This window comes from Lissotriton vulgaris, chromosome 4_1, assembly GCF_964263255.1.
Source record: "Lissotriton vulgaris chromosome 4_1, aLisVul1.2, whole genome shotgun sequence".
Taxonomy (NCBI): Eukaryota; Metazoa; Chordata; class Amphibia; order Caudata; family Salamandridae; genus Lissotriton; species Lissotriton vulgaris.
Genome location: NC_141691.1, coordinates 1,631,416,923 through 1,631,442,918, shown reverse-complemented (window position 1 = coordinate 1,631,442,918; position 25,996 = coordinate 1,631,416,923). Strand labels below are relative to the sequence as shown.

Genomic DNA, 25,996 nt, shown 5'->3' with positions numbered 1-25,996 from the left:
GAAAATAAAAGCGATTATGGATGAACAGCCAGTATGATATAGTATCACGTGCCATAAATAATATATGCTTCAGCCGTGCTGCTTTAGAGTACAGGGCATTCATTGTCACTTTTCCGCGAAGAATAAAGAGGTCAAGATAAAAATGTTCAGATCATAATACTACCTCCTGAAATAAGGGAAACTGTAATCCCCTAAGATCGAAAAAGGGGCAAAAGGGCGATAAGAAAATCGATTTTTCCTGATGAGGAATACACTATTGTGCGCCCAGCACATTTTTCACCTGTGAGTGTGTAGATTCTATGTGGGTTGTGTATATCCTGTGGCAATACCATCCTGCTTGACACTGTAATATGCGGCAGAGTAAAGAATGACAAGCGCGGAGAATCACGACGCGCGCACTTAGGACCCGGCCTCTCCGGACCCGGCCCGCTCCTGGTCTCTGGTGGTTGGTCGGGCGGACGGCCGAATCGGCGTCCGGCCGACCCATCTCCGCTTCAGCGATATCGCGTGACCCGGGGGTCAGGGGGTGGAGACTCTGGGACTATTTAGGGTCAACTCCCTGTGACTGGGGTCTCTGTTCCCGCTATCACTCCTGGATACCTGACTGCTCACGCCGGCACCTGGCCATTCTCGTGATCCGTGCCGGCTTCCCGAAACTCGAGAAGCAGAAGGATCGAGCATCGTTTGCATAGCCAGGTAAGGGTTCGAGTGCCTCGGGGGGCCTCGTGGGCAGCTGTGAGTCACGGTGGGTGCTGGGAAGGGATTGGAGTGTAGCTGCCTTACAGGGCTTATGGCTGTGTGCGGGGATACTCGTGGTGCGGGCTCCTGCCGGGCGGCGTGAACGGTGCTTAGGGGTGCAGGAACAGGGAACTCGGGGCACGTTAGGTGCTATAGCAAGGTAGTGCAAAGCGCGATATAGTTAGCATGGCGCCAAAAAAGGGAGGACAAAAGCGAAAGGAGTCTGAACCTGAATTAGCGCAGATTATGAAATTGCTGCTAAAGGAGTTGAGCAAGGAGGCTCCCGATAGCGGGGACGAGAGCGATTCTTCCCGGGGGGAGCAGCCCGAGGTAGTGGAGCGGCCACGCAGGGGGGTGCCACCGAAGGCCGCTTGTCCACCAGTAAAGAAGAAGGCCAAGGCGCAGCCTAAAAGGAAAGGGGCGAAGAGTAGGCCTAGCCCTGCCAGGGGGAAACAGGATGAGGGATCAGTAGGTCCCGTCCCCACACCTCCGTTAGATGCAGAGCGGGTTTTCCCTTCTGATCCCATGCCGAATGTGGCCACGCCAGTAGACCCAGTGGGTTCAGTTTTGTCTGAGATAAGGGAGGCGCTGAAGGCGTTGGCTCCGGGAGGCGCGGGACCATTAGTCACGGTCCCTCCGGCCCCACTCCCACCGCAGCCGGTGGCCGCAGTGGCAGCCGCTGGCGATCCGTTAGATAGCTTGCTGGCGTCAGTTTCCACATTAGTAGGCCAATTATCCGCCCCGGAGAAAGTATTAGAGAGAGTGAGCGCGGGGGCGGCGGCACCGTGGGTTTCCCCCGCAGGCCACAGAACAGTGTGCGCTGCAGGATATTCAGAGGCAGTTGGCACTCTTAGTCGAGTCACGCAAAGCGTTGCCCAGTGTAGCGATGGGAGCCCAGCCCCCCACGACAGCGATAGCGGGGCCATCTACAGGAGGTAAGCCTGGCGATGCTACACTGAGGAGCAGCGAGGTGGGAACTAGTCAGGGGAACGTGCTTTCTCAGTCAGGGATGTTAGCTATGCATGTGAGTATGGAAATGCGAGAGAAGATTTGGAAAGGCGCCTACGTAGATATATTCTCCCTTATCAGGCTGAAGAGGCGAGACGAGGATTACAAGGACAGGGATGGGAAAGAGCACTCCTTCCGAGAGCGGAGACCTAGGATAGAGGAGACAATAACCAATTGGTTGTGCGGCTTTCATGTCTATGTCTCAGTGTTGTTGGAAAAGAGGCCAGAGTTGGCGATTCCACTGGTGTTTTATACTAATAAGATTGTAAAGGCTCACGCCACTCACGGGGGGTCAGCCTGGCGCACATACGATAGGGAGTTTCGCTTGGCGAAGGAGGAAAACCCCCTCCATTTGTTGGGACCAGGTTGAGGTCAATGCTTGGTTAGAGAGCGTAAGCAATAGGGAACATCCGGCGAGGCAGCCCTTTCGGACTTCCCAGGGAGGGCTGGGCGAGAAGAAAGGCACATGTTGGGCATTCAATGGCAAAGGTTGCACATGGCCCCCTGGGCAGTGCAAGTTTAGACACGCCTGCACCTACTGCGGTCACCCGTCCCATCCCGAACCAAGGTGCAACAAGAAATCCAAAGAACGGGGGGGTACAGCCCCTAAGGATGTCAAGCCCCCCCAAGCCTAAACTGCCTACTCCAGTGAATATTGAAGAGATGATTTTTTGGTTGAACAGATACCCGGACAGGGCAGCTGCGAGGATGTTGTTTGAGGGTTTTTCCAGGGGATTTCGTATCCCAGCGTCTCATGTTCCCCCTATTAGTCAATGTAGGAACCAAGTTTCAGCAAGGACCCATCCCTCAGTTGTGGCCACAAAGGTGGAAAAAGAGCGGGCCTTAGGCCGAGTAGCAGGCCCGTTCCCGGCTCCTCCATGGGAGAACTTTGTGTGCTCTCCTCTGGGAGTAGTGCCCAAGAAGGAGCCGGGACAATTCCGTATGATTCACAATCTATCCGCACCAAAGGGTGCATCGGTAAATGATGCCATCGACCCGGCAGTGTGCTCAGTGACGTACTCGTCCTTTGATGCCGCGGTTCAGAAAGTGAAGGAGCTAGGCTGGGGGGCGTTGCTAGCGAAAACCGATATTGAGTCAGCATTCCGCTTGTTGCCGGTGCATCCAGAGGATTACCATTTGCTAGGCTTTCAGGTCCAACAGCAATTTTATTACGACAAATGTATGCCTATGGGTTGTGCAGTTTCTTGCAAGTACTTTGAGACCTTTAGCTCCATGCTGCAATGGGTGTTTTCGGAAAAGTCAGGATGTACAGATGTGGTGCATTACTTAGACGACTTCATGGTGATGGGCCCCGCGTCCTCAGATGCCTGCGCTTTGGCCCTGAGTCAGCTGGTGGCCATGTTGAAGGAATTTGGGGTGCCGCTGGCACCGAGCAAAACAGTCGGCCCGGACACGTGCATATCCTTCCTGGGCATTGAAATTGACACGGTAGCGGGGGAATGTAGATTGCCGATGGATAAAGTAAGAGCCTTTTCCCTAGCCATTGAGGTAGCCTTGGCGTGTCCGAAGGTGACGTTACATCAGTTACAAGTTCTTGTGGGTCAGCTAAATTTTGCTTTACGCATCATCCCCATGGGACGCCCTTTCTCGAGGTCTATAGCCAGAGCGATGGTGGGTCTCACCCAGAAGCATCATCGGGTGCGATTAACAGCAAGGGTTAAGGATGACCTCAAGGTATGGCGAGACTTCCTGACAGATTTCAATGGGCGGGTAGTGTGGCCCGCGCCGCCGGTGTCCAGTGTTGAGCTAGGCCTATACACCGACTCAGCCGGGAGTGTTGGATTTGGGGCGATCTTGGGCCCTTCCTGGTGCGGGGCTATCTGGCCAGCGGAGCGGCACGCAGCAGGACTGACGAAGAATTTAGATTTCCTAGAGCTTTTTCAAATTTGGGTGGCAGTTACGGTCTGGGCAGATCGCTTCAGGGACCGGGCAGTGACCTTTTGGTCGGATAACATGGCGGTGGTTCAGGTTATTAACCGACAAGGGGCGACTTGCCCGCATGTGCTTAGGTTGCTGAAGCTGTTGGTGTTGGCATGCTTGAAATTGAATTTGACTTTTAAGGCTGCGCATATACCTGGTGTTGATAACCATGCTGCTGACGCTTTGTCTCGTTCCAAGTTGCAGGACTTCCGGAGGTTCCACCCGCAGGCGGAAGAGCGCATGACGCCGTTCCCTACGTCACTGTGGAAAATTGGTGCCCCGCTTTAGCGGGCCTGGTAGGTGCCGCTCTGAGTGATCGCACCAAAAGTGCCTATCAGTCACAATTTAATGTTTACAAAGCATTTGTGGAACAGTTGGGTGATGCGAGGGTCTTCTCAACTGAAACGATGTACGCCTTTTTACAGGTTCTGAGGGATAAGGGCAAAACAGTGTCCTATGCTAGAGCTTCCCTGGCTGCGATAGGCTTCTTTGCTAAACTGGCGGGGGAGCGGGACCCTGGGGCTTCATTCTTGATTAGGAAGGCCTTAGCGGGTTGGGCCCGATTAGACGGGTCACGGCAGGACTGTCGTAGGCCTTTGGATCTCCCGACCTTGATTGATATTTTGGGGGTACTGCCTGTTGTTTGCCAGTCACCATTTGAGGGGATCATGCTGGGGGCGGCCTTCTGCCTGGCCTTCTATGGGGCCTTTCGCCTTGGTGAGATTGTTGGGGCCTCCAGAATTGACCATGGGGGGGGGCTTGCAGCTCAGGGATGTCTCCATTACCCCGGCGGGCCTGGTATTGCGGTTGAGACGGTCCAAGACAGACCAAACAGGAAAAGGAGTCAACATCCAGTTACGGCCAGCCCCAGGGATAGCTGCCTGCCCCGTATCCCGTATGCAGGCATACCTGGCTCGACGCCCAGCGGGGGGGGGGTCGGCTCTTTTCGTCCATGAGAACGGGGATTGCCTGTCTCAATACCAGTTCAAGGCAGTATTTGGGTTGGCTCTGGTGAATCTGGGGCTGGGAGCAGCGGGCTATTCTTCTCATTCCTTTAGGATTGGTGCCGCAATTTTAGCGGCAGGGGCTGGTCTGGCCCCCAACATGGTGAAAGGTGTAGGTCGCTGGACCTCTGATTGCTACAAACGATATGTAAGGCCTGAATTGTTATGACACATATGTGTGCAGTGTCTAACGGCTTCATCTCTCTCCTTTCTGATTAGTATGCCCGCTTCCGTGGTATGGGTACTCGGGCACTCTTTCGTGCGTCGCGGTGCGGTGCGCTTGCAGCGGAGAGAGGTGGTGAAACCGGCCGCATTGGGCGAGACCGAATTCGTATGGCATGGCGTTGGAGGGATGCGGATCCGACACTTGAGACGGAGCGTCGAGGAGCTCAGGGCACGAGAGCGCAAATCGCCGGATTGGATTATTTTGCATTTGGGAGGCAACGACATGGTCGACAGGGGGCGCTTGGCTGTCAAGGAAGCCCTACTAGCAGAGTTTGCCTGGCTGGGGCATGAGTTCCCAGCGACAAAAATAGTCTGGTCTGGCATGATATCATGCAGGGCATGGGGCCCAGGAGTGCGTCCTAGAACTTTGAACGTCTCGGTGAGGCGATTGAACGGCGAACTAGCAAGGTTGTGCTCAGTGAAGGGCCGCTTGCGCTACCTCCAGCACCAGATGATTTCCGGAGAAGCAATGTACCACCAGGATGGGGTGCATTTGTCGGACTATGGAACTGATACTTTTATACAAGAACTTTGGTCATTTATTCTGAACGCAGGTGGGGAGGGTGTCAGACCTGTGGGCCTTGGCCACCCTTGTGGCGAAGAAGAGACCTGCGATCAGTAAATGGTGGCTAAACAAGATGGATGGGAGCCCGCTTGCCGGGCTTCATAGGCCAGCTCTGAGGGGGGATATGGCAAGCTCTCCACTGGGAGGAAGTGACCACCGGCTGGGGAGGCTAGGGCGACAGATTTCGAGCCTCCCGGGCGACCCGGGGCAGCCTGGTGGTCGAGAGGTGGGCCCCGGTAATGGCGGACAAGGATAGAAGGGCGGGACCCACCTCTCTAAGGGGCAGGTGCACAGCACTTGGCGTAGGATACCCAGTTGCGAGATGCGAACCAGATGGTGTTCCTCCCTTAGGGTTGGGAAGGTGATGGAGCTGATATGCTCATAAATGTAGTTATGTTATAACTTGTGATTTTAGATATGCATGTTATTGCTTGTCATGTTTATACAATGTGGTGAATAAACATGGCCTTTTTAACCCCACCCGAATCTCTGGTGATTTCAAATGTGGGGATCTTGCATGTCTAGGGTAGTTGGGCGGCGGGGGCATATCTGGAGGGTACGGGTCCTATGACAAGCGCGGATAATCACGACGCGCGCACTTAGGACCCGGCCTCTCCGGACCCCGCCCGCTCCTGGTCTCTGGTGGTTGGTCGGGCGGACGGCCCAATCGGCGTCCGGCCGACCCATCTCCGCTTCAGCGATATCGCGTGACCCGAGGGTCAGGGGGTGGAGACTTTGGGACTATTTAGGGTCAACTCCCTGTGACTGGGGTCTCTGTTCCCGCTATCACTCCTGGATACCTGACTGCTCACGCCGGCACCTGGCCATTCTCGTGATCCGTGCCGGCTTCCCGAAACTCCCACCCACCCGTCCCTCAGATTAATGGTTTGGGGGGCGTTCTGCGGAGAAGAGACCTGCGATCAGTAAATGGTGGCTAAACAAGATGGATGGGAGCCCGCTTGCCGGGCTCCATAGGCCAGCTCTGAGGGGGGATATGGCAAGCTCTCCACTGGGAGGAAGTGACCACCGGCTGGGGAGGCTAGGGCGACAGATTTCGAGCCTCCCGGGCGACCCGGGGCAGCCTGGTGGTCGAGAGGTGGGCCCCAGTAATGGCGGACAAGGATAGAGGGGCGGGACCCACCTCTCTAAGGGGCAGGTGCACGGCACTTGGCGTAGGATACCCAGTTGCGAGATGCGAACCAGATGGTATTCCTCCCTTAGGGTTGGGAAGGTGATGGAGCTGATATGCTCATAAATGTAGTTATGTTATAACTTGTGATTTTAGATATGCATGTTATTGCTTGTCATGTTTATACAATGTGGTGAATAAACATGGCCTTTTTAACCCCACCCGAATCTCTGGTGATTTCAAATGTGGGGATCTTGCATGTCCAGGGTAGTTGGGCGGCGGGGGCATATCTGGAGGGTACGGGTCCTATAGATGAAGGGGGATGCATAGTAAATCCTAAACCGATTTAGTTGCTGGGCATACAGTAGTCTCATCTTGTTATAAAGATGCATACCCCTTTGTATTCGTTGGAACTTACCCACCACCATTGTGACTTTGTGACACTGAATAACTCTCTTAATAAATTATCATTACTGATGTACATATTGCCAACTCAATACATTGAATCCATACTGTACAGCATGATCAAAATTGTTACAGTGTTCATGCATTTGTTTACCCCAAGAAGTAGGGGAGGGCTTTCCTCTTATTTCACTCGACCCATCACCGGCACTTTTGGTGGCACTATATCCTGTTCAGGATCACCTCTTGATGTGTTACATCGATATAGCTAGGATGTAAGCGTCCATACAATATGACTACCGGATTGTGGTTTGAATAATAATATTATTACGTAACAAATGTCTTTGAAAGTAAATACTTCTTGATCAAAACGCATCTTTTCAGCAGATAACTTGGGTGGGAGGAGGGGGGACAGCCACTCCACTTGTCATAGCGCGGGGACACGCCAGTGGCGTAACCAGCCGCTTAATAAATGTCCATTAATAATAATAATAATAATTTACGTTGCCTCTAAGATTATTAAACAGAATGTACACAATCCAATACTATAGTAAGAAACTGTAGTATGCTTGTGAACAATAGACTAGAGTTTAATCGCATGCTTCTTTATTCTTGCATGCTAATGTCACGTCATCAAGCCATCGAGGAAGTTTTCATTCGCCACACAAACTCTAGACCTACGCACAACAAAGCCATGTGATGTGTGGAATTGCATCCGGAGGGATGTTGTATGTACTGACGTACTGGCTGTATTAGTCAGTCGTGTGTATATTTTATCTTATCTCCAGCCCTGAAGAGTCCGAGTGTATGTTTACTCAGACGAAACACATGTCGGAATGCACTGTATTACCACTATTTCATCCTCTGGCACCTTTCAGGAAGCTATCTACATATGCAATTTTTATAAAGATAGCAAAGACCCTGCTTATTGTAAAAATTACATGCCCTTTTCACAGGTAAACATAGATTATAACATTTTTGCTAAACCGTTGCCACTTATCTTGGAATCTTTTTTTCCACATCTAATTGGGAAGAAAAGTCAGGCTTCATCAAATTTCAGCTAGCTTCTGGCACCACTAGAAAACTTCCTTATATACTTAGCAGATCTCCCCTTCTCAAATCATCCATTGCAGCAATCACACATGTGATAGGGTAAATTGGGACTTTATCTTAAAATCACTAACCTGGCATGGATTTGGCCCAAATTTACAACTCCTATCTCCATTCTATAATATTCTTCCTGCTCATCTGTTTTCATTAATGGTAAAGTTTCTATTTATTTTTGTTTTCAGCGTGGATTCAGGCTGGGGTGCACTATTTTCCTTTTGTGCTAGCGCTTGAACCTTTTCTATCTCATCTTAACTCTTCTATATCTGGATTTTGTTATGGTGATCAACAACTACAATTGGTAGTTTGTGCTGATTACATTCTCCTCTTTATCTCGTCTCCAGAAACTTGTGTGCTGGCCTCCATGAAATAGCACTTTACTCAGATGATTCTGGTTACAAGATTGATTAAGATAAAACAGAAATTCTACCTCTCAACAAATATACCACAAAACAACCCTTTATGATCACTGGATTCCAATGGGCTACATCCTCTAAAATTAAATACCTGGGTATTTGGTTTCCAGCTCTGGTTTCAGATTCCATAAACATTAATTATAAGGAGCTTCTTGCTAAAGCTGAAGCTATGATCTACTCTTGGAATCGTTTATTTCTCTCTTGGTGGTGTCACCCAGATTTGATCAAGATGATGTTTTCTCCTCTTGTACTTTATCTAATATCTGTGCTACCAGTACATATTCCTAAAACATTATTTAAAAGAGTAAACTCTTTGCTTGTTAAATTTCTTTGGACCAATAAAAAAATAGAGAGTGTCTCCTTCCTGTTTACAAATATCTAGACTAGAGGGAGGAGTGAATTTCCAGAGTTTTATCATTATCAGACAGCATTTGGTTTAAGTCCAGAGTCCCTTTGGACTCCCAACTTGCTTTTTCCCTTTTCTCCTTTATGGTTAGCATTGGAAACAACTCTTGTGCATCCCTTTTCTCCTAAAGAAGTGTATTCTTTCCCCCCTATATCCCCTCTTATTAATTCTCCCGTTTTTTATCATGCCATTTCTTTGATTAAATCTTCATTCTCTCCCAATACTCTAACTACTATAACACGCTTAATTAGGATAAGCAATAGACCACTTGGTGTTAATGGAAAGATGTAGGTATTATTTTGGTTGGTCAACTATTCAACGAAGATTTTCCTATTTTTTCCCCCTAATTTAAACATGTTATCCGCTGTTCTCAATATTTTCATGCTCATTTTCTGCTGCTTATGAACGTAGTCTTCAATACTTATTTTTCTATACATCATACTCCTATTTCTGTACCCCTTTCTTCTGACTTAACTACTTTTTTTAAAAGTGGTCCTAAAGCTTCTTCTATCTTTACTTCTATTTCATTTGTTGATTCCTCACAAACCAAATCCAAAAGGGAATTTTTATGGGAAAAAGATCTTGGCATCAACTGGGACTTATCTTTGTGGGATAAAATGTGGTCACACCTTTATAACATTTTGAGATCCACCAGTATTACTCAATCCATGTTTTTTCTTTATCAAAGATTATATGTCGCACTATAAAGTGTGCTATATTTTGACCAGATAGACCGCTCCCCCCCCAAATGGTGGCCATGTGAATTTACCAAAGGTGACCATATGCATATGTTGTTCAGATGCCCTAATACTTTTCTTTTTTGGCATAGGGTTTGGTCTCCAATTAAAAAGATTTTTAACTTGCAACATCCTTTCAAAACCCAACATTTTTTTAGGCACTTTAATTTCCCATTTTATGCCTCCATTTCCTAAGACTAAATTACTAGATTTATTATTAGCAATAGTTTTTCAACAAATTGCATTTATTTGGAAAACCTCATCTAAACTATCATATAAGATTTAGTGGGATTGCATATGCTTCTTTCATAAGTTAGATACTATTTACACTGCTCAAGAGTTACCCTTTCACAATGTCCATTTGTTATGGTTAGCTTTGACTACATTTTTGGATCAGGTTGATCACTGTGTTTCATTGAATGTATGACGTTACAATGCATACATTTACAATGCATGCCTTAACAATCCAGTTTTTACATCACAACATCCTTGACAATGCATACATTTAATTGCATGCAATTACAACAAATTTTTTAAAACTATATTTACAACGCATTCCATTACATCACATCATACCTTTACAATGCATACCATTACAACGCATACCATTACATTGCATTTAAGGTAAGTGTTGGATAGTTTAGGGGTACAAATTACTATTCTAACTCCAGGGGGTGCAACAGTAGGGTAAGTGCTGTATAGTGTAGGGCTAAAAATTACTATTCTAACTCCATGGGGTGCAACATTAGCGTAAGTGTTGGATAGTGTAGGGGTAAAACTTATCTTTTCTAACTCCAGGGGGTGCAACAGTAGGGTAAGTGTTGGATAGTGTAGGAGCACTATGCATTGTAATGGTATGCATTGTAATGACATGTGATGTGATGCCTGCGTTGTAGTGGCATTGGTTGTAGTGCCAGGCGCTGTAGTGACATGCAATGTAATGGCTGCATTGCAGTGACATGCGTTGTAAAGGATGTTGTGATGTAAATATTGTGTTATAAATGTAAGTCGATGTAATGACTGCATTTTAAAGGTTGTTTCCCGTTTCATTTACTAGTTGTATAACATCTGAAAATGTTCAATCTCCTTGAATACAGGCTAACAGTTACTACCTTTTATATATTTAGATAGTTGTAGAAGATATTTTTTTTGTTCTTGTTATATAACGGATGTTTATTGATTTTACCTTCCCCCTTTAAAATGTTAAAGACTTAAGTGAGTTAAACATGGAATTTACTACATTTTTTCTCATTCTTATTGTTTACCTAATTTGTTGTTCTCTATGATTTAAAATAAAGTATTTTAAACATTAAAATACTGACTTTAAAAGGGAGTTATTGGTAACCAATACGTTAGAAGTGACTATGACATAAAACTAAAAAATCCTGAAATTCAGTAAAGGTGCTATCTTCATGTTGTGTCATAATTTTAATGCTAACCCGTTACTACTTGAGAAATAAAGATGTGTTAAACCTGGGCTCTTTGGCATGGTTTCACTCTCACATTTCACCTTCAGACTTCCTGTTTTTGCTGACTTTGTTTTTTGCTGGCCTTGGGACTACGTACATTTTACCACTGCTAACCAGTGCTTAAGTGCTTTTGCTCTCTCCTTAACATATCTTGAATTGGCTTATAACCAAATGGCATGTTTAATTACATTACAAGTCCCTAGTAAAGGGGCACAACCTGATACCCATGCCTGTAAATTAAATACCCCTAGGTGGCTGGCACTGAATGTGCTACCCACTTAATTAGCACTTTAAACATGTCTGAGGCCTGCCATTGCAGCCTGTGCGTGTGCAGTTTCAAACTGTCATTTCGACCAGTCAAAATAAATCATTCACCAGGCCCAAACCTTCCTTTTTAATACATATAAGTCCCCCCAAAGGTAGGCCCTGGACAGCCCAAGGGCAGGGTGAAGTGTATTTAAATAGTAGGATACGTACTACCAGGACATGTTCTGGTAGTGAAAATCTCTTATATTAGTTTTTCTCTACTGCAAGGCCTACTTCTCCCATAGGATAACACTGGAGTTACCTTATTACATTTATTTTGTGTAAGTGTCATTTCCAAATAAGAATAGGTAATCAGATTATGTTTGGTGTGTCTAGAATAGCAATTTAAAATCCTAACCTTACAGTGAAGTTGGATTTGAAATTGCAATTCTGAAAATACCACTTTTAGAAAGTTGACATCTTCTTGCCTTAGCCCTTTGGTGCCCGCCGCCTACATCTTGGTCACATGACTGGGTGTGTGTGACAGTTGGGATTTGTGTATTCCTCCTAGATAGGCACATACAATGGGGAGCTTGGATGTGACTGGATGGGCCATAACTGGCATGATGGGAGAGAGGATCTAGACCCAGTCGAGCATACACTTGAACAGGCTATGTCCTTTCTCCCCAAAAGGGCTGCCTACCCCCTGTAGTTAGTCTAGAGCAAAAGCCAGGAAGGCAGGGCACCTGTGCACTGCAAAGGCATGCCTCTAGAAGCTTCTCCCCACTTCGGCACAACTGGGTATAAATACTGGGCCTCAGGCAATGACTCTTAAGTACAGTTTTGGACAGTGGATACTCTACTAGGAAGAAGAACAGCTGTGCTGCTACAAGGACTGCCTGTCAAGATCTCATGCTCTAATATGCTTTCAGTGCTTGCCTGGTCTCATGTTTTCATATCGTTTCCCTATGGTATACTTGCAGCACAGATACGACGTGCTCTCATGTAGTCTGTACTCTGGTTTTATTGTGTTTGTCACTATTGCCGCTTAAATGGACCATACAGCATGTGGTTATGGCACAGCCTCACCCTTGGTGTGTTCTGCCTCTTGATGCACTCACACAGGGAGTTTTTTTGGCCCTGTGGCATTGTTCCACACAATGACTCACTTCCTCTTTCCATTGGGGTTTGGTTGCGTTCTAGTTGTTGGCTGTCAGTGTCAAAACCTTGGAGTGCCGTTGGCCTGGATAAACAAGTTTGGGCGTAATCTATATTAACCAAGCCCAGCCGCCAATCCACGCTTCACGTCTTCAACTTCTGGAAAGGGACAGCTCTGACTATGGCCTCCGTGAGCCCTCGCTTCCATGTGTTGGGGACTATGCCGCGAGTTGGCTCCCAACGGCGGAGGTCAGCTTTGTAGTGGACAGCTGGTACGTGTGGCAACAGCATCGACACGGTAATGTATTGATCTGTAAGCATGCTGGTATAATATTGTGACTTCACTCAGTAAAGCTCGCTGAGGCATTACCATTCTTCAATAAGCGAGTAAATGTTCTTGACTTTGTTCTAGTGGGACGCTCTTCACATTCTTGTTCATGACTTGTTTCTGTGAAGCCTTTTAGGCATTCTTTGTTAGTAAAGTGAACTGTGACATATGAAAGCTCGGTGGAAAGTTTCAGGCATTCTTCATCAGCGAAGTGAACTGGCGATTTATGAAGGCTCACCACAACCCTAGTGACTACCAGTGGCATGTTTGTGATCCCTTACATTATTTTAACAATATCCTGAGTACCTGCAGTTCAAAAACACGGACTGTGAAGGCGCAGGGCTCACATGGTTTCCTCATTTGTTTCTGTATGCAGGAGAGTAGTATCTCCTCCCATCCAAGATCGTTTCCCTCACTCCAGTGATGTTTGTACATGCTGTCTGTCTTTGCCCAGATAGAAAATCAACTACACACATATCCTTAAGGAGGTATTCCTGTTGACCACAGGCATTTTATGAGACTCCTAGGCAATCTGACACACGGATGGTAGGTGGGAGGTAAACCAACATCACATAGGGTGAGTAGTAGTAATTCCCACTCCCTTTTCCTTAAGTTCGACAACAGGAATTCTGATCGCATGGACTACATCCTTGAATGCCCTCCTCACTGTGCTTTATTGGTTAATCTGTAATTTTCAGTACATCCAGACAACATGTAGTGTACTTGGAGGTGGATCCATAATGTCTCTGCAAGTAACAGGTTAACGTGTGCCACAGAACCCCTGACACTTGCACTGTGCTGGATTACTGTCCTGAAGGAACTGCTGTCCTGCTATGCTGATCTGCTGCATGCTGCCCTCTTGCCTGGGTGAGAAGGACTGGACCTGCCTCTGTTGAATCCAGAACCCGGAGTGACTCCCAGGGTTAGTCGGCTGGTCTCCTGATCCTAAGCTTCAGTGGCACAACAGGCTTACAATAGCCTTGAACCTGCAGCTGGAGCCTGACATCTGTGTTTACTCTGCCATGTGGTGCCACCCTAGTCCTGGACCATTAGAAGTGGGCTGAAAGTGCTATGCCAGCCTCTGTGGATCCAGAGGAACAAACAAATCTCCTCTGCTGCTTGGTGTAACCCCGGACAGAACTGACTGCATTGACTGGACAGATCGCAATGACCCACATCATTCACCGCCGCAGCCCATCGGAACCACCACAGCGTGCATTGTTGACTGCATGCATTGTTGACACAGGCCCTCAAATCCCTCATTGACAGTAGTCATAATTATGCCTACGGACTCCACATCGCAGCTCTTCAGAACTGATGCAGCTTACTGAGTGAGTGCTGAACCTTTGATGCTGGATTTCACATTGCAAGCCACATCGTCAGGATCCTTGACAACGAAACAGGCCCTTGCATCGCATTCTCACCTCATTTTGGAGTCAATGCATCGCTTCAGCTGTTCAACACATCTTCAATGCAGATCCTCACAATGCTCTGCAAACCAGGTTTTAAATTACTTTGTTCAACAGGTCGAACTGGGTCCCTGTAGCCAGCTTACAGTCCTGGCCAGAACTTGTGACTTTGTCCCTGAGTAACCAAATATCCACAGTTGACACTTTGTGCTTTTTTGCGCTATTTTTACTCAAATATTTGTACATTAATATCTCCAGTTCAATTAATTGGATTGTAGTTGTTTTATTTGTTAAAGAAAGCTCTATTTTTCTAACTTAGTGTGGGGTCGTTTTTGAGTGGTGATTTGCACTTTATTACAGTTTAAAGTGTTGCACAATTATTTCACACTTTACCTCTAAGTTAAGGCTGACTGCTCTGTGCCAAGCTACCAGAGGTTTCAGCACAGGATAATTTAGGGTTATCTTGTGCCTCACCCTGACAAGAATTGTGGTTGCTGGTTGACCAGGGATCAAACTCCAGTCAAGCAACAACCCAATTTCTTACAATCAATCAATCAATCAGTGACACTTATAAAGCGCGCTACATACCCGTAGGGTCTCAAGGCGCTGGGGGGGGGGGAGCCGCTACTGCTCGAACAGCCAGGTCTTCAGCTTCTTCCTGAAGGAGAGGTGGTCTTGGGTCAGGCGCAGGTCGGTCGGGAGGGAGTTCCAGGTCTTGGCGGCCAGGTAGGAGAAGGACCTTCCTCCTGTAGTCGCTCTTCGGATGCGGGGGACGGCGGCGAGGGCGTGGTTGGCTGATCGGAGGTGGCGTTTGGGAGCGTAGAAGTTGACTCGGCTGTTGAGGTAGCTCGGGCCTTGGTCGTGTAGGGCTTTGTGTGCGTGGGTGAGGAGGCGGAAGGTGATTCTTTTGTTGACGGGGAGCCAGTGAAGGTCTCTCAGATGTCCGGAGATGTGGCTGGTTCGTGGGATGTCGAGGATGAGTCTGGCTGAGGCGTTCTGGATCCGCTGGAGTCTCTTCTGGAGCTTGGCGGTGGTACCGGCGTAGAGGGCGTTGCCGTAGTCCAGTCGGCTGGTGACGAGGGCCTGGGTGACGGTCTTCCTGGTCTCGGTGGGGATCCACCAGAAGATCTTCCGTAGCATGCGTAGGATGTTGAAGCATGCCGAGGAGACGTTGTTGGCTTGCCTGGTCATGGAGAGGGAGGAGTCCAGGATGAAGCCCAGGTTGCGTGCATGGTCTGTCGGTTTGGGTGCGGTGCCCAGGGCGGGAGGCCACCAGGAGTCGTCCCAGGCGGAGGGAGAGGAGCCCAGGATGAGGACCTCCGTCTTGTCCGAGTTCAGTTTCAGGCGGCTGGTCGTCATCCACTCGGCTACCTCTTTCATCCCTTCGTGCAGGTTGGCTCTGGCGGCGGCGGGGTCGTTGGTCAGGGAGAGGATCAGCTGGGTGTCGTCGGCGTAGGAGATTATGCTGAGGTTGTGTTTGCGTACGATGGCCGCGAGGGGGCTCATGTAGACGTTGAAGAGGGTGGGGCTCAGAGATGATCCTTGGGGGACGCCGCAGATGACTTCGGTGGCCTCTGACTTGTACGGTGGTAGGCGGACTCTCTGTGTTCTTCCGTCGAGGAAGGAGATGATCCATTCCAGCGCCTTGTCCTGGATTCCGACGTTGCTGAGGCGCCGTACTAGGGTGCGGTGGCAGACCGTGTCGAATGCCGCGGAGAGGTCTAGGAGGATGAGGACCGCTGTTTCTCCATTGTCCATCAGGGCTCGGATGTCATCGGTGGCGGCGATGAGGGCGGTCTCGGTGCTGTGGTTGGCTCGGAAGCGGGACTGTGAGGGGTCGAGGGATCCGTTCGTCTCGAGGAAAGCGGCCATCTGCTTGTTGACAGTCTTCTCGATGACTTTGGCTGGAAACGGGAGGAGCGAGATGGGGCGGTAATTCTTGAGGTCGGTGGGGTCCGCTGTTGGTTTCTTGAGTAGAGCGCTGAGTTCGGCGTGTTTCCAGCTCTCAGGGAAGATGGTGGTGTCGAAGGATGTGTTGATGATGTCTCGCAGGTGGGGTGCGATGACAGCGTCGGCCTTGTTGAAGACGTGGTGAGGGCAGGGGTCGGTCGGTGATCCGGAGTGGATGGAGTTCATCGTGCGGATGGTGTCTTCGGTGCTGATCGGGGTCCAGGCGTGGAGGGTGGTGGTGGGGGGTGGTTGTTCGGTCATGGTGTGCGTTGGTTGGTTGTTGAAGCTGTTGTGTATGTCCGCGATCTTGTTGTGGAAGTATGAAGCGAGGGAGTTGCAGAGGTCTTGCGATGGGGTGATGTCGTTGTTTCCTGCGCTGGGGTTGGAAAGCTCTTTCACGATGTTGAAGAGTTCCTTGCAGTTTTGTGCGTTGTTGTCCAACCGGTCCTTGAATGCTGTTTTCTTGGCGGCGCGGATCAGCTGGTGGTGTTTCCGGGTGGCAAGTTTGAAGGAGGTCCTGTTGTCTGGTTGTACAAGGTGCATTTGAAAGAATCACTGAATATAGGTTTGTGCAAGGATTAATGGTGGTGTGACTACGCTGTTGGGGTGACACTGTAGAGTGTTCGTAAATAATGACTGGTTGTATGATTGATGGTGTGTTGGCATGAGGTGATGGATCTGTTGGTGTATGATGCTAGATGTGTGGTTCAAAAGTCTCAATATATGTAATTTATACCTTGTCTTTGTTTCGAAAACAGTTACTTTTTTTACAAACACAAAATTGAAAATAATTTTTTTTGTCAAAAATTCTTTTTATTGAGCATCAAACAGAGCATAGCAAAAAGGTCGATGAGAGCAAAACTACCGGAGGGCGCGTAGGCTCCGGGGTTGCAAGACATACAGCTTTGGTGGGTTCAGCTTCACATGACTCCAGGTCCTACCCCAGCCCCCTCTCGAAGTGAGTGATGCTATTTTAGACAGAACATAACTCAAGGAGATTCGGGAACCTGAAAACTGAACCTCTAAACACCCGCCCCAACCCCCAAAACAACTCCCCCCCCCGGTGGTGAATAGACTGTACTGAGAAAGGAAGAAAAAAAAAGAGGATCAACATGGGGCAATTTTGTCCAGGCATATGGGCTAGAGAAGAGCCCAGGGCCTCCTCAGCGCACACCCTAGGGGTCACATTGTATCAAAGTGATCCAGAAAAAATAACTATATTTGGAAGAGGTGCATAGCCCACACAGTCGGAGGGCATTCAGTAGAAGGCAGGCCTTGAGACAGAAAGGCAAACCAGTGGACCCCAGCTGAGCTCGAAGTCTTTGTAATTGCCCCAGAAAATGTCTGGGAGAAGTTCCATGGAAAGTACTCTTCACAGTCGGGCATGCCACAGTGATATGGCCGGAGTGTCCGCCTTCTTCCATTCAGCCGCTATTGTAAGCTAGGCCGCCCCCAGACATGTCCACATAATCGCCTTGCTAGCTGTGGTTTGGTGATCTAAAGCTGGATCTCTAATCTCAAGTAGGGCAAAGTCTATGGAGGTCGGGAGTGGGTAGTCCAACAAATCCTTGATATGTGATAGGATCTCGTCTCAGAATGGCCGGATCTTTGAGCAGTCCCACCATATATGTCTGAAGTCCACATGGAGCCCACATCCCCGCCAGCAGAGATCTGAAGTGCCAGGAAAAATTCGTTGGACCTTTGTGGGATAGAGGTACCAGTCATGAAGTGTTTTGTAGTGAGCTTCTCGAAGAGCCATGGACTTGTTATGTTTTGGAATGTCCCTCCAGATGTGAGCCCATTCTGTCCCAGAGATATCCTTATCTAAAACTTGCTGCGAAAAAGTCATATATCGCGCCCAAGGAGCATGCAGAGTGTGCAGCAGTAGCATGCCATAGAGAGTCGAAATAGTGCCTTTCATGTAATCCGCCCTAGAGATCACCAATTTTTCCATGTCAGTAAGATCTCTAATAGTCGCCTCTTGAATGTGAGCTGTTGTGACCCAATCTTTAAGCTGGAGATAGTGGTAGTGTTCATTCTGGGGAATCGCAAATTCCTTTTTACATCTATCAAATGTCAGCACCTCACCATTATGGAACATGTCAGATAATTTGAGGCAACTCCCCTATTTCCAACAATCAAAGGCCCCCACCTGTACAGCTGGACGAAAGTTCGGGTTAAAAGGAATGGGTGTGTGAGGGGAAGAGAAAGAGGTCCAACCCTCCCTGCGTGTAATTATGTCCCAGACAGTCAGGGTTGTGCGGGTGGGAGTGTTAATATATGCATTAGGGGTACGATTCACTCTGGGCTTCCAAAGGACATCCCATAGATAGCATGCCACTACAGAATGATCCATATGGAGCCAGTGCTCGTCTGATTCCCTTGCCGACCAGTCTGCTGTCACCCGCAATTGAGCTGCCTGATAGTATATAGTGAAGTCAGGTTATCCCAAGCCGCCCTTATCCCATGGACGTCAAAGCACATGATAGGGCAGGCGTGCCCTCCACCCTTGCCAAATAAAATTAGTGATCAAAGTGCGGAGGTTCTGAAATAAAGGTTGCTCGAGCTCAATAGGTAGCGCTTGGAGCAAATATAAAAATTTAGGTAGGACCGTCATTTTAATTGCATTCATTCTCCCAAGCAATGAAATCTAAAGAGCGGACCACAGTTTGAAATTGTGCTGTAGTTGTGTCAGAAGGGGGGGGGGGCAATTCGCTCTGTATAGGTCACTCAGGTTGGCCATGAGTTGTACTCCCAGATAGAGTAAAGAGTGTTTAGCCCATTGAAAGGGCGTCTGGGTTTTCAACAAAGCACCTCAGCTGCAGGGAGGGTAAGGTTAATTATAGAGGACTTTGTGAAGTTTATCTTAAACCCCGCCACCTGCTCAAAATGGCGTAATTCTTCCTGCACCGCCTGCAGCGAAGTAACCGGGCCCGTAAGCGTGAGCAGGATATTATCGGCAAATAAAGAGGCCTTATGCTCAAAACCACTAAAGGGAACGCCTCGAATCTCCTCATTTGATCGGATCCTGACCAATGAGGACGAACAAGAGGGGCGAGAGAGGACACCCCTGTCGGGTGCCTCTGCTCAGGGCAAAGGGGGAGGAGGGGCAACTGTTTACCAGCTCTCGAGAAATGGGGAGGTGATAATTGGCCTTCACCATATCAAGGAAGGTATCTCCAAACCCAAACTTCCGCAAAGTTAAAAAGAGGAAAGCCCAATCCACTCTATCGAAGGCTTTCTCCGCATCTAGGCCCACCAAAACTACTGGGATTTTAAACCTGATAACCTTCTCAATCAGATGTATGTAGCGTCTGATGTTATCATGTGTTTGCCTGCCTTTTATAAATCCAGATTGGTAGGGATGAATTAGCTCCGGCATCAGATTCTCAACACGCACTGCAGATATTGCGGAATAAAGTTTTGCGTCTAAATTAAGCAGCGTGATGGGCCAGTAAGAACCACAAAGCTGGGGGTCTTTAACCGGCTTGGGGATTACCAAAATCACGGCTTCTGCCATAGAACCCGAGGCTCCGGTGTCTGAGGCAATGGCAAATCTTAAGCAGTGTGAATTTTGCCCGATTGGTATATATGGACCGGAGTTTACCCCTGAGTGCGGTGAGTTGTCTCTGGAGGGCTTGGGTTGGAGTGGCTTTGCGTGCTTGTTCCACCGTCTACAGTTCTTTCTCAAGAGCCACCCTTTCCCTCGTCCTCTGCTTGTTTAGTATTGAATTAAGTTGGATGCATTTCCTTCGCATTACTGCCTTAAAAGCATCCCAGGTGTTCTGCAGCGATGTGTTCCGTGGGTTGTTGTACGCAAAGAAGTCAACAATGGCCGCCCTTATGTCCTCCCTTGCAACCGGATCCTGAGTGAGATCTAGAGGGAAATACCACCAGGAAGGCCTCGGAGAGGCCCCGCTCCAATGAAGGCCCAGGGTGATCAGGTTAAGGTCTGAGACAGCTATCGGGATTATCTGGGCAGCCTGCACTGCCCCCAAGATGGAGTGGCTGATAAAAATGTAGGCGATTCTGGAGTACGTCCAATGCATATGGGAGAAATGTGTATTGTCCTTAGTAGTAGGGGGCACGAAAGCCAGGCATTGTTTAGCCCCAGGTCAGTAACTTGCTGTTGATCTTTGCTACAAAAGGAGCAAGTGGCTGTCCTACTAGTACTTGTGCTATCGAGGGACCCCTGCCACGTGAGATTAAAGTCCCCCATGAGCACTATTGGACCTTCAGCAAACCCCCCTATTTGATCCAGAGCACGGGAAAGGAAGACAGATTGCCCTGAGTTAGAAGCGTATAGAGAGACAAAAGTGCATAACGTGCCCCTCAGTCGACCCCTGACCATCAACAGTGTCCCCTCCATGTTGGTTTTGGTAGCCTCAGGTTAAAAGTTCATTGTTTTATGGAAAAGCAAAGCAACCTTGTTGTGTTTAGTGGCGGTGGAGGAACTGTATATCAACGGATAACCACTGTGGCGCAGCCTGGTGACCTCCACCCGCTTAAGATGTGAATCCTGTAATGCTACATCCTCAAATTTGCAGTCATTTAGGTACTTCCAAATTTTCTGGCGTTTCTAGGGTGAGTTCAGGCCCTTGACATTCCAAGAAGCTACATTAACCATCGCAAAGGACATCCCCACTCCCCTCCCCACACGAGCCCACTAGCCAAAACCCCACAGATCGAATCATTGTAGACAGTCCACAATGCAATTTCCCCCAACAGCTCCACCCGCCCTCCCCGAGCACATCCAGGAAGCTATAAACTTGAGAGTAAAAAAAAAACAAATAACAACCCCCAACAGACACCACTGGGAACCCTCCCCTCCCAGAAACCCCCTCCCAACCACCCCAAAAACCAGAGGCCGACGGACCAAGAAGTCCTAGGCACGAACACCATTCAAATGCAAAAGGAGGAATAATGGGTAGCACAGGCAAGACCCGCACCTCCCGATCGCTGAGCTATGAAATACTAGGGAACATCATATTGGCGAGCAAACGAGAAAATAAAAACCTCAGAGTCCATGGTGATCAAGTCCGACCTCTTCTGTTACCTTTGTGACCCCTCCTGCCGAAACGACCATCCAGGGGGCTGCCAACACCAGTCTCTACTTGGAAAGTCCAATGTCCACATGACAGGCACGCGAGAAGATATGAACTCCCCAATGGGGCAAAGAAGCATCAACAGTTTCTCAAGACTGTGTGCCAAGGGTTGGAACTACCCCTGAGTTGTGCTGCCTTTGCTGACGTCCCCTTGCTTGGGGACTCTTCTGGTAAGGGAAGCCCGAGGACACGTAGACCCTCTGAAAGTTCAGATATGTGGTGTGTCTTGTTACCAAGTTCAAAGATGAGATCAAAGGGAACGGACCACCGATATCGAATTTTATCTTCTTGTAGCTTGGCGGTAATCGGTCGCAGCATTTGCCGGCGGGCCAGGGTCGCAGAGGCCAGGTTCTGGAAGAGGTAGCAAACATGGCCCTGAAAGGACACCTCTTTCTTTTTCCTGGCAGCAGAGAGGGTGGCTCCCTTCACTTTGAAGGAGTGGAGATTGACCAAGACATCCTGTGGGTGTTTGCGGCTCCCTACCTGTAAGGTGCCCAAAGGATGGACCCTGTTCAGTTTGATTTTGAGTTGTTGAGGGGAGAAAAGTTCGGCAAAGAGGCCTATTACAAATGCCTCCAGATCAGGCCCCTTCCCCCCCTCCTCCAGGTTTCAGGTCTGAATATTCTCTCTCCGGGTTCTGTTCTCCAAGTCTTCCGCTTTAATCATAACTTGCTGAAGCTGAGCTTGAAGGATCTGTTGTTTGTCCTGCATTTTAACATGAGCCGCCGCCAAATCTGGCGTTTGCCCCTCCACCTCCAGAATTCAGGTAACCACTGCGTCCACATCTTGCCGGAGAGTGGTGAGTTTTCAGTAAAATCGGCTCTCAGTTGGTCCACAGAGGACCTAAGGTCCTGTTTGAACTCTCGGCATAACGCAACCTTGGAATCGCGGAGGGTAGTGACTAAGTCGTCTTATACAAGCGCCATCTCTGGCAGATGAGTGGCATCTGCTAGGGTGGGGGTCTTCTCAGAGTCCTTAAAGTACCGGGAGACTTTATTGGTGTTTTTCTTGGGAGGCATAGGTTCCACTCCTCAGAAGTGCACGCGTTGCAATAATTCCTAGAACCTGGCAGGGGACTAAATATCGGGGGTCAGTGTCTCAAGGAATGCTCTTCATGCCCAGGTAATTCAGACCACCGTCGGCTGCAATGAACAAGTCCCACAGGGCGAGATGTGCTGCTGAGCCATCCAAGTGGAATTGAAGTCCTGCTGGTGCCCCCGCTAAAGTTAGGTATATGCGGGTCTGATTCCCTGCTAAATCCAAGGTCGGCCTCCCTCAGAAGGACGGTCGCCTCACCCTTTCACCACGACACACATTACTGCTGCACATTCAAGGCCTCGCTCCACCGTCACCGCCACCATCTGTCCCAAAATCGCCGCCATCTTAAGGGCAGGCAGTCTCCTCCTGAGCCTTCACCTCGCAGAAATAAACTTCTTACTGTGCTGTGCCTGGAATAAGGTGAGGGGGCCTAGCAGCACTACATCACCAGGCCATGGGGCGCCCCCACCGCCACCCTGCTCTGTCTGTGCAGCTGCAGCACGGTGCAAGGAAAATGGCGGCATCGTGGGAACGCCCGCTCTTCTTCCTGCCAGCGGTGCCAATCCACTCTCCAGCGTGTCGGCCCCAAAGCGACCAGATAGGCGGTCCCCTGAGGTCAGAGGAGGCCCCCACTGCCCACACCAGCGCTCAGGATCGTTCACGGGACCCCTGGCTCAGGCACCCACAAAATGGCACCCGGAGCCCAGGAACCCTGCTCTCTCGGCGCTCGGCTCTCGTTTCAACAGACCCCCAGCACGGAAAACATCGCCCACCGTCCAGGCAGCTCCCAGGAGCAGCGGATACTGGGGAAGTGAGTATCTTTCTCTCTAGACTCCAAAAAAGCCCATCATGCGATAGGTGGGGTCCGGAGCTGAGCAACTTCGCGACTGCTCCTCCATCTTACTTGGCCACGCCCCCGAAAATCATTTTTTCATTGAGACAATATTCAAAAACATAAAAATAAAACAACAAAATTAAAAATGAACACAACAAAACTTAAATCATGAAATAGGTGAGGAACACAAATCCCTTCTTATCAATAGTATTTGTGACTCATGGAAATTTAGGAGCAAGTCAGGTTTAAACCTCATTAAGCATTACAAATCTTTGTGAAAGGGCCCAGGAAAAGGAGAATGTTCGGCAGTCCATTCACAGGTAAGCAGTATTTCAAACACCACCCCATAAAGAACTTGCATCAGCGACCTCAGTGGCTTCTAACCACTCATCATCATCATCATCATCAGGCCCTAAGAAATAAGTACAAATGGCAAATCAAAATGCGCATCAGAATTATGAGTTAACACAATAGAAATATGGTGAATATCATAAACTTCTTTTTTAATTTATAGATCAACTGTGGCCACAGACTTCTATATTTCTTCTCATATCTGCGTGCGGAGCTGGGAACTTTAAGTAACATACCGAGTCCCAAATGTAAGGGAAAAAAAACAATTCTGTGGAGGGTGCACTACTAAATGTATCAACCAAGTTAATATTTATATTTTATATTCCAACCTAGATTTCAATATGTGGTACACTTTCTTGTTTGGTGGAAGGAAAGAATCTACACTCTTAATATGTCAGCTCGCTTGATTGTATGGCACACACATTAAAGCAATCCTTCCCAGTTTCTACAGGTTCTTCAGTTTTGAGATCTTAAAAGCCCCCCGCTGAGAGCTCAATCTACCACAATGAGCAGTAAATATCTTCTTTACTGAGCCGCGTGCCAAAAAGCTTGGTAATTATATATTCAGAGCCAAGAACTCTGTGGTATGTACTTAACCAAAGCAGCATTTTGTTTAGTCATTTTAATGTTTCCTAATAACATACAGCTTCGTTAAGTGTACACCATGGAGTGCATGGCGCTGAACATATGATTGCTTTGATTGGAATGAAGTGCTTGCTTTGACTGAGTACCTTGAAGCATGTTTCTCAAAGAACTAGCTTGCACACTGAAGCAAGTCAGTGTTTCAAAGGAAATTCAGGAAAAGCACAGATTTAGCTGAACTAATTTAAAGGGCACATTATGGTCCGAAAAATGTCGCACTGAAGGTTGATCCTCACCCAATGAACTATGGATTACCAAAGGCACAACAGGCACCAGTTCTTTCTGTCGGTCTTTACTAAGTTAAAAACTCGGCTAAATGTGCTAATCCCGCTTCTAGCACAAACTCAGTTTTGTGCTTGCAATATCATATAAATTAGGAACAGATGGTGGTCGACACAGGTGTTTGCCCTGTCAATTTGCAGCAGGAAAACCACGAAGGGCAAATTAGAACGAAAAAACAGAGACAAGTGATATGTTATCCCACATTCCATCTTCTGTAATTCGAGCCGAAGAAATTACGCACTTGTTAATTATTACACTGCATGCAAACAGAAACTAGCGGCGTGGTATCTGCACCCGCAATACGATCATAGCACCTCGATAAAAGCAATAGCACCTTCATTTTAATTGGACGCTAAATTGGGAGTGGTAACCAGCTACCCAATCCAATTTGTATTCTCAAATGTACCACAAGTAAATTCCAAATCATCTCATGGATTCTATCAAATGATGTATTGCTGTTTTGCAATGCGGCCATATTGAAACTCTGATGTGACAAATAATTCGAGAGAGATTTGTGCAGATATAGCTTTTTAAAATACACTGGGGTGCATTTGAAAATTGTGCTTAGTTATCATTAACTTAATTCCTGCTTCTCCTTTTCACAGTCCTTAATTCTGAGAGAAGCCTTTAACCAAGAAGCAAGGGGCACTTTCCATACCATAGGAAATGAGGTCATTCCCACTGTTTCTTTAACTTTCATCAATTTATATTTTTTCATAAGAAGTGAAGAATGACCACGAAGTGCATAGTGACCCAATATGATGGGGACGTGCACCCTTGTGCTTGAAATGCCCACAGTATGCAACGGATGTTGAACATATGGCATTTCCATCATTGTGCTGCGGATGGGCAGCTAAAACGCCTAGGATGCCCACAAAATGCCATCAGGGGCAAGCATAATCACCTAGAATGCTCACAATAGTCCAAGGACAGCCACTATATGCAAGTGCCAACATTATGCCTCGTATGGCCATCATAATGCTTAGGATGACAGAGTACCAGTGAGGGCTACCTTATGCCACGGCTACATTCATGCACACAAAGAAGCACGCACAGAAGCATACATATACAGATGCACATAGACACACATCTAGTTAAGCACACACATCCTCAAGCATACAAAGGCTGGTTTGGGCTTCAAGTGGCTTCTCAGTCACAAATATTTTGCCAGGAGTAAGCATGTCTAACTCTTACAGATTCATGAGTAACTGAACCTGAGGCTGGAGAAAGCCTCAGTGACTTACAGAAGATGCTCTGTGGATTGAGGCTTTACACTCACAGTAATTTACACCCAAATCAGAAGTAAAAGGTCTTTTAATACAATCAGAACCCTATGTGAACCTAGTAAAACAAAATGCATTATTAATTCAATTCTTATTATAGTCAAGGACAAGTATTACAGCAGTTGTTCTGTGATAGCAAAGTTAACAGGTTGAATTTATAAAGTCCATGGGTTGGAAGCGTGAAGAAGTGCAAAAGCTTTATTTTCAACCAGCTGCAAACAA

At 47.9% G+C, this 25,996-nt stretch overlaps 1 protein-coding gene across 1 annotated transcript in view; it reads left to right on the top strand.

Annotated features, from left to right (window-relative positions):
- Nucleotides 1-2,454: 2,454 nt before the first annotated feature.
- The window catches only part of LOC147724340 (uncharacterized), a 29,206-nt gene continuing 5,664 nt past the window's right edge, over nucleotides 2,455-25,996 (top strand). Inside the window, exon 1 of the mRNA XM_086918024.1 lies at nucleotides 2,455-3,441. Coding sequence (XP_086774150.1) covers nucleotides 2,455-3,441 — 987 coding nt within the window. The remainder of the gene's footprint in view (nucleotides 3,442-25,996) is intronic.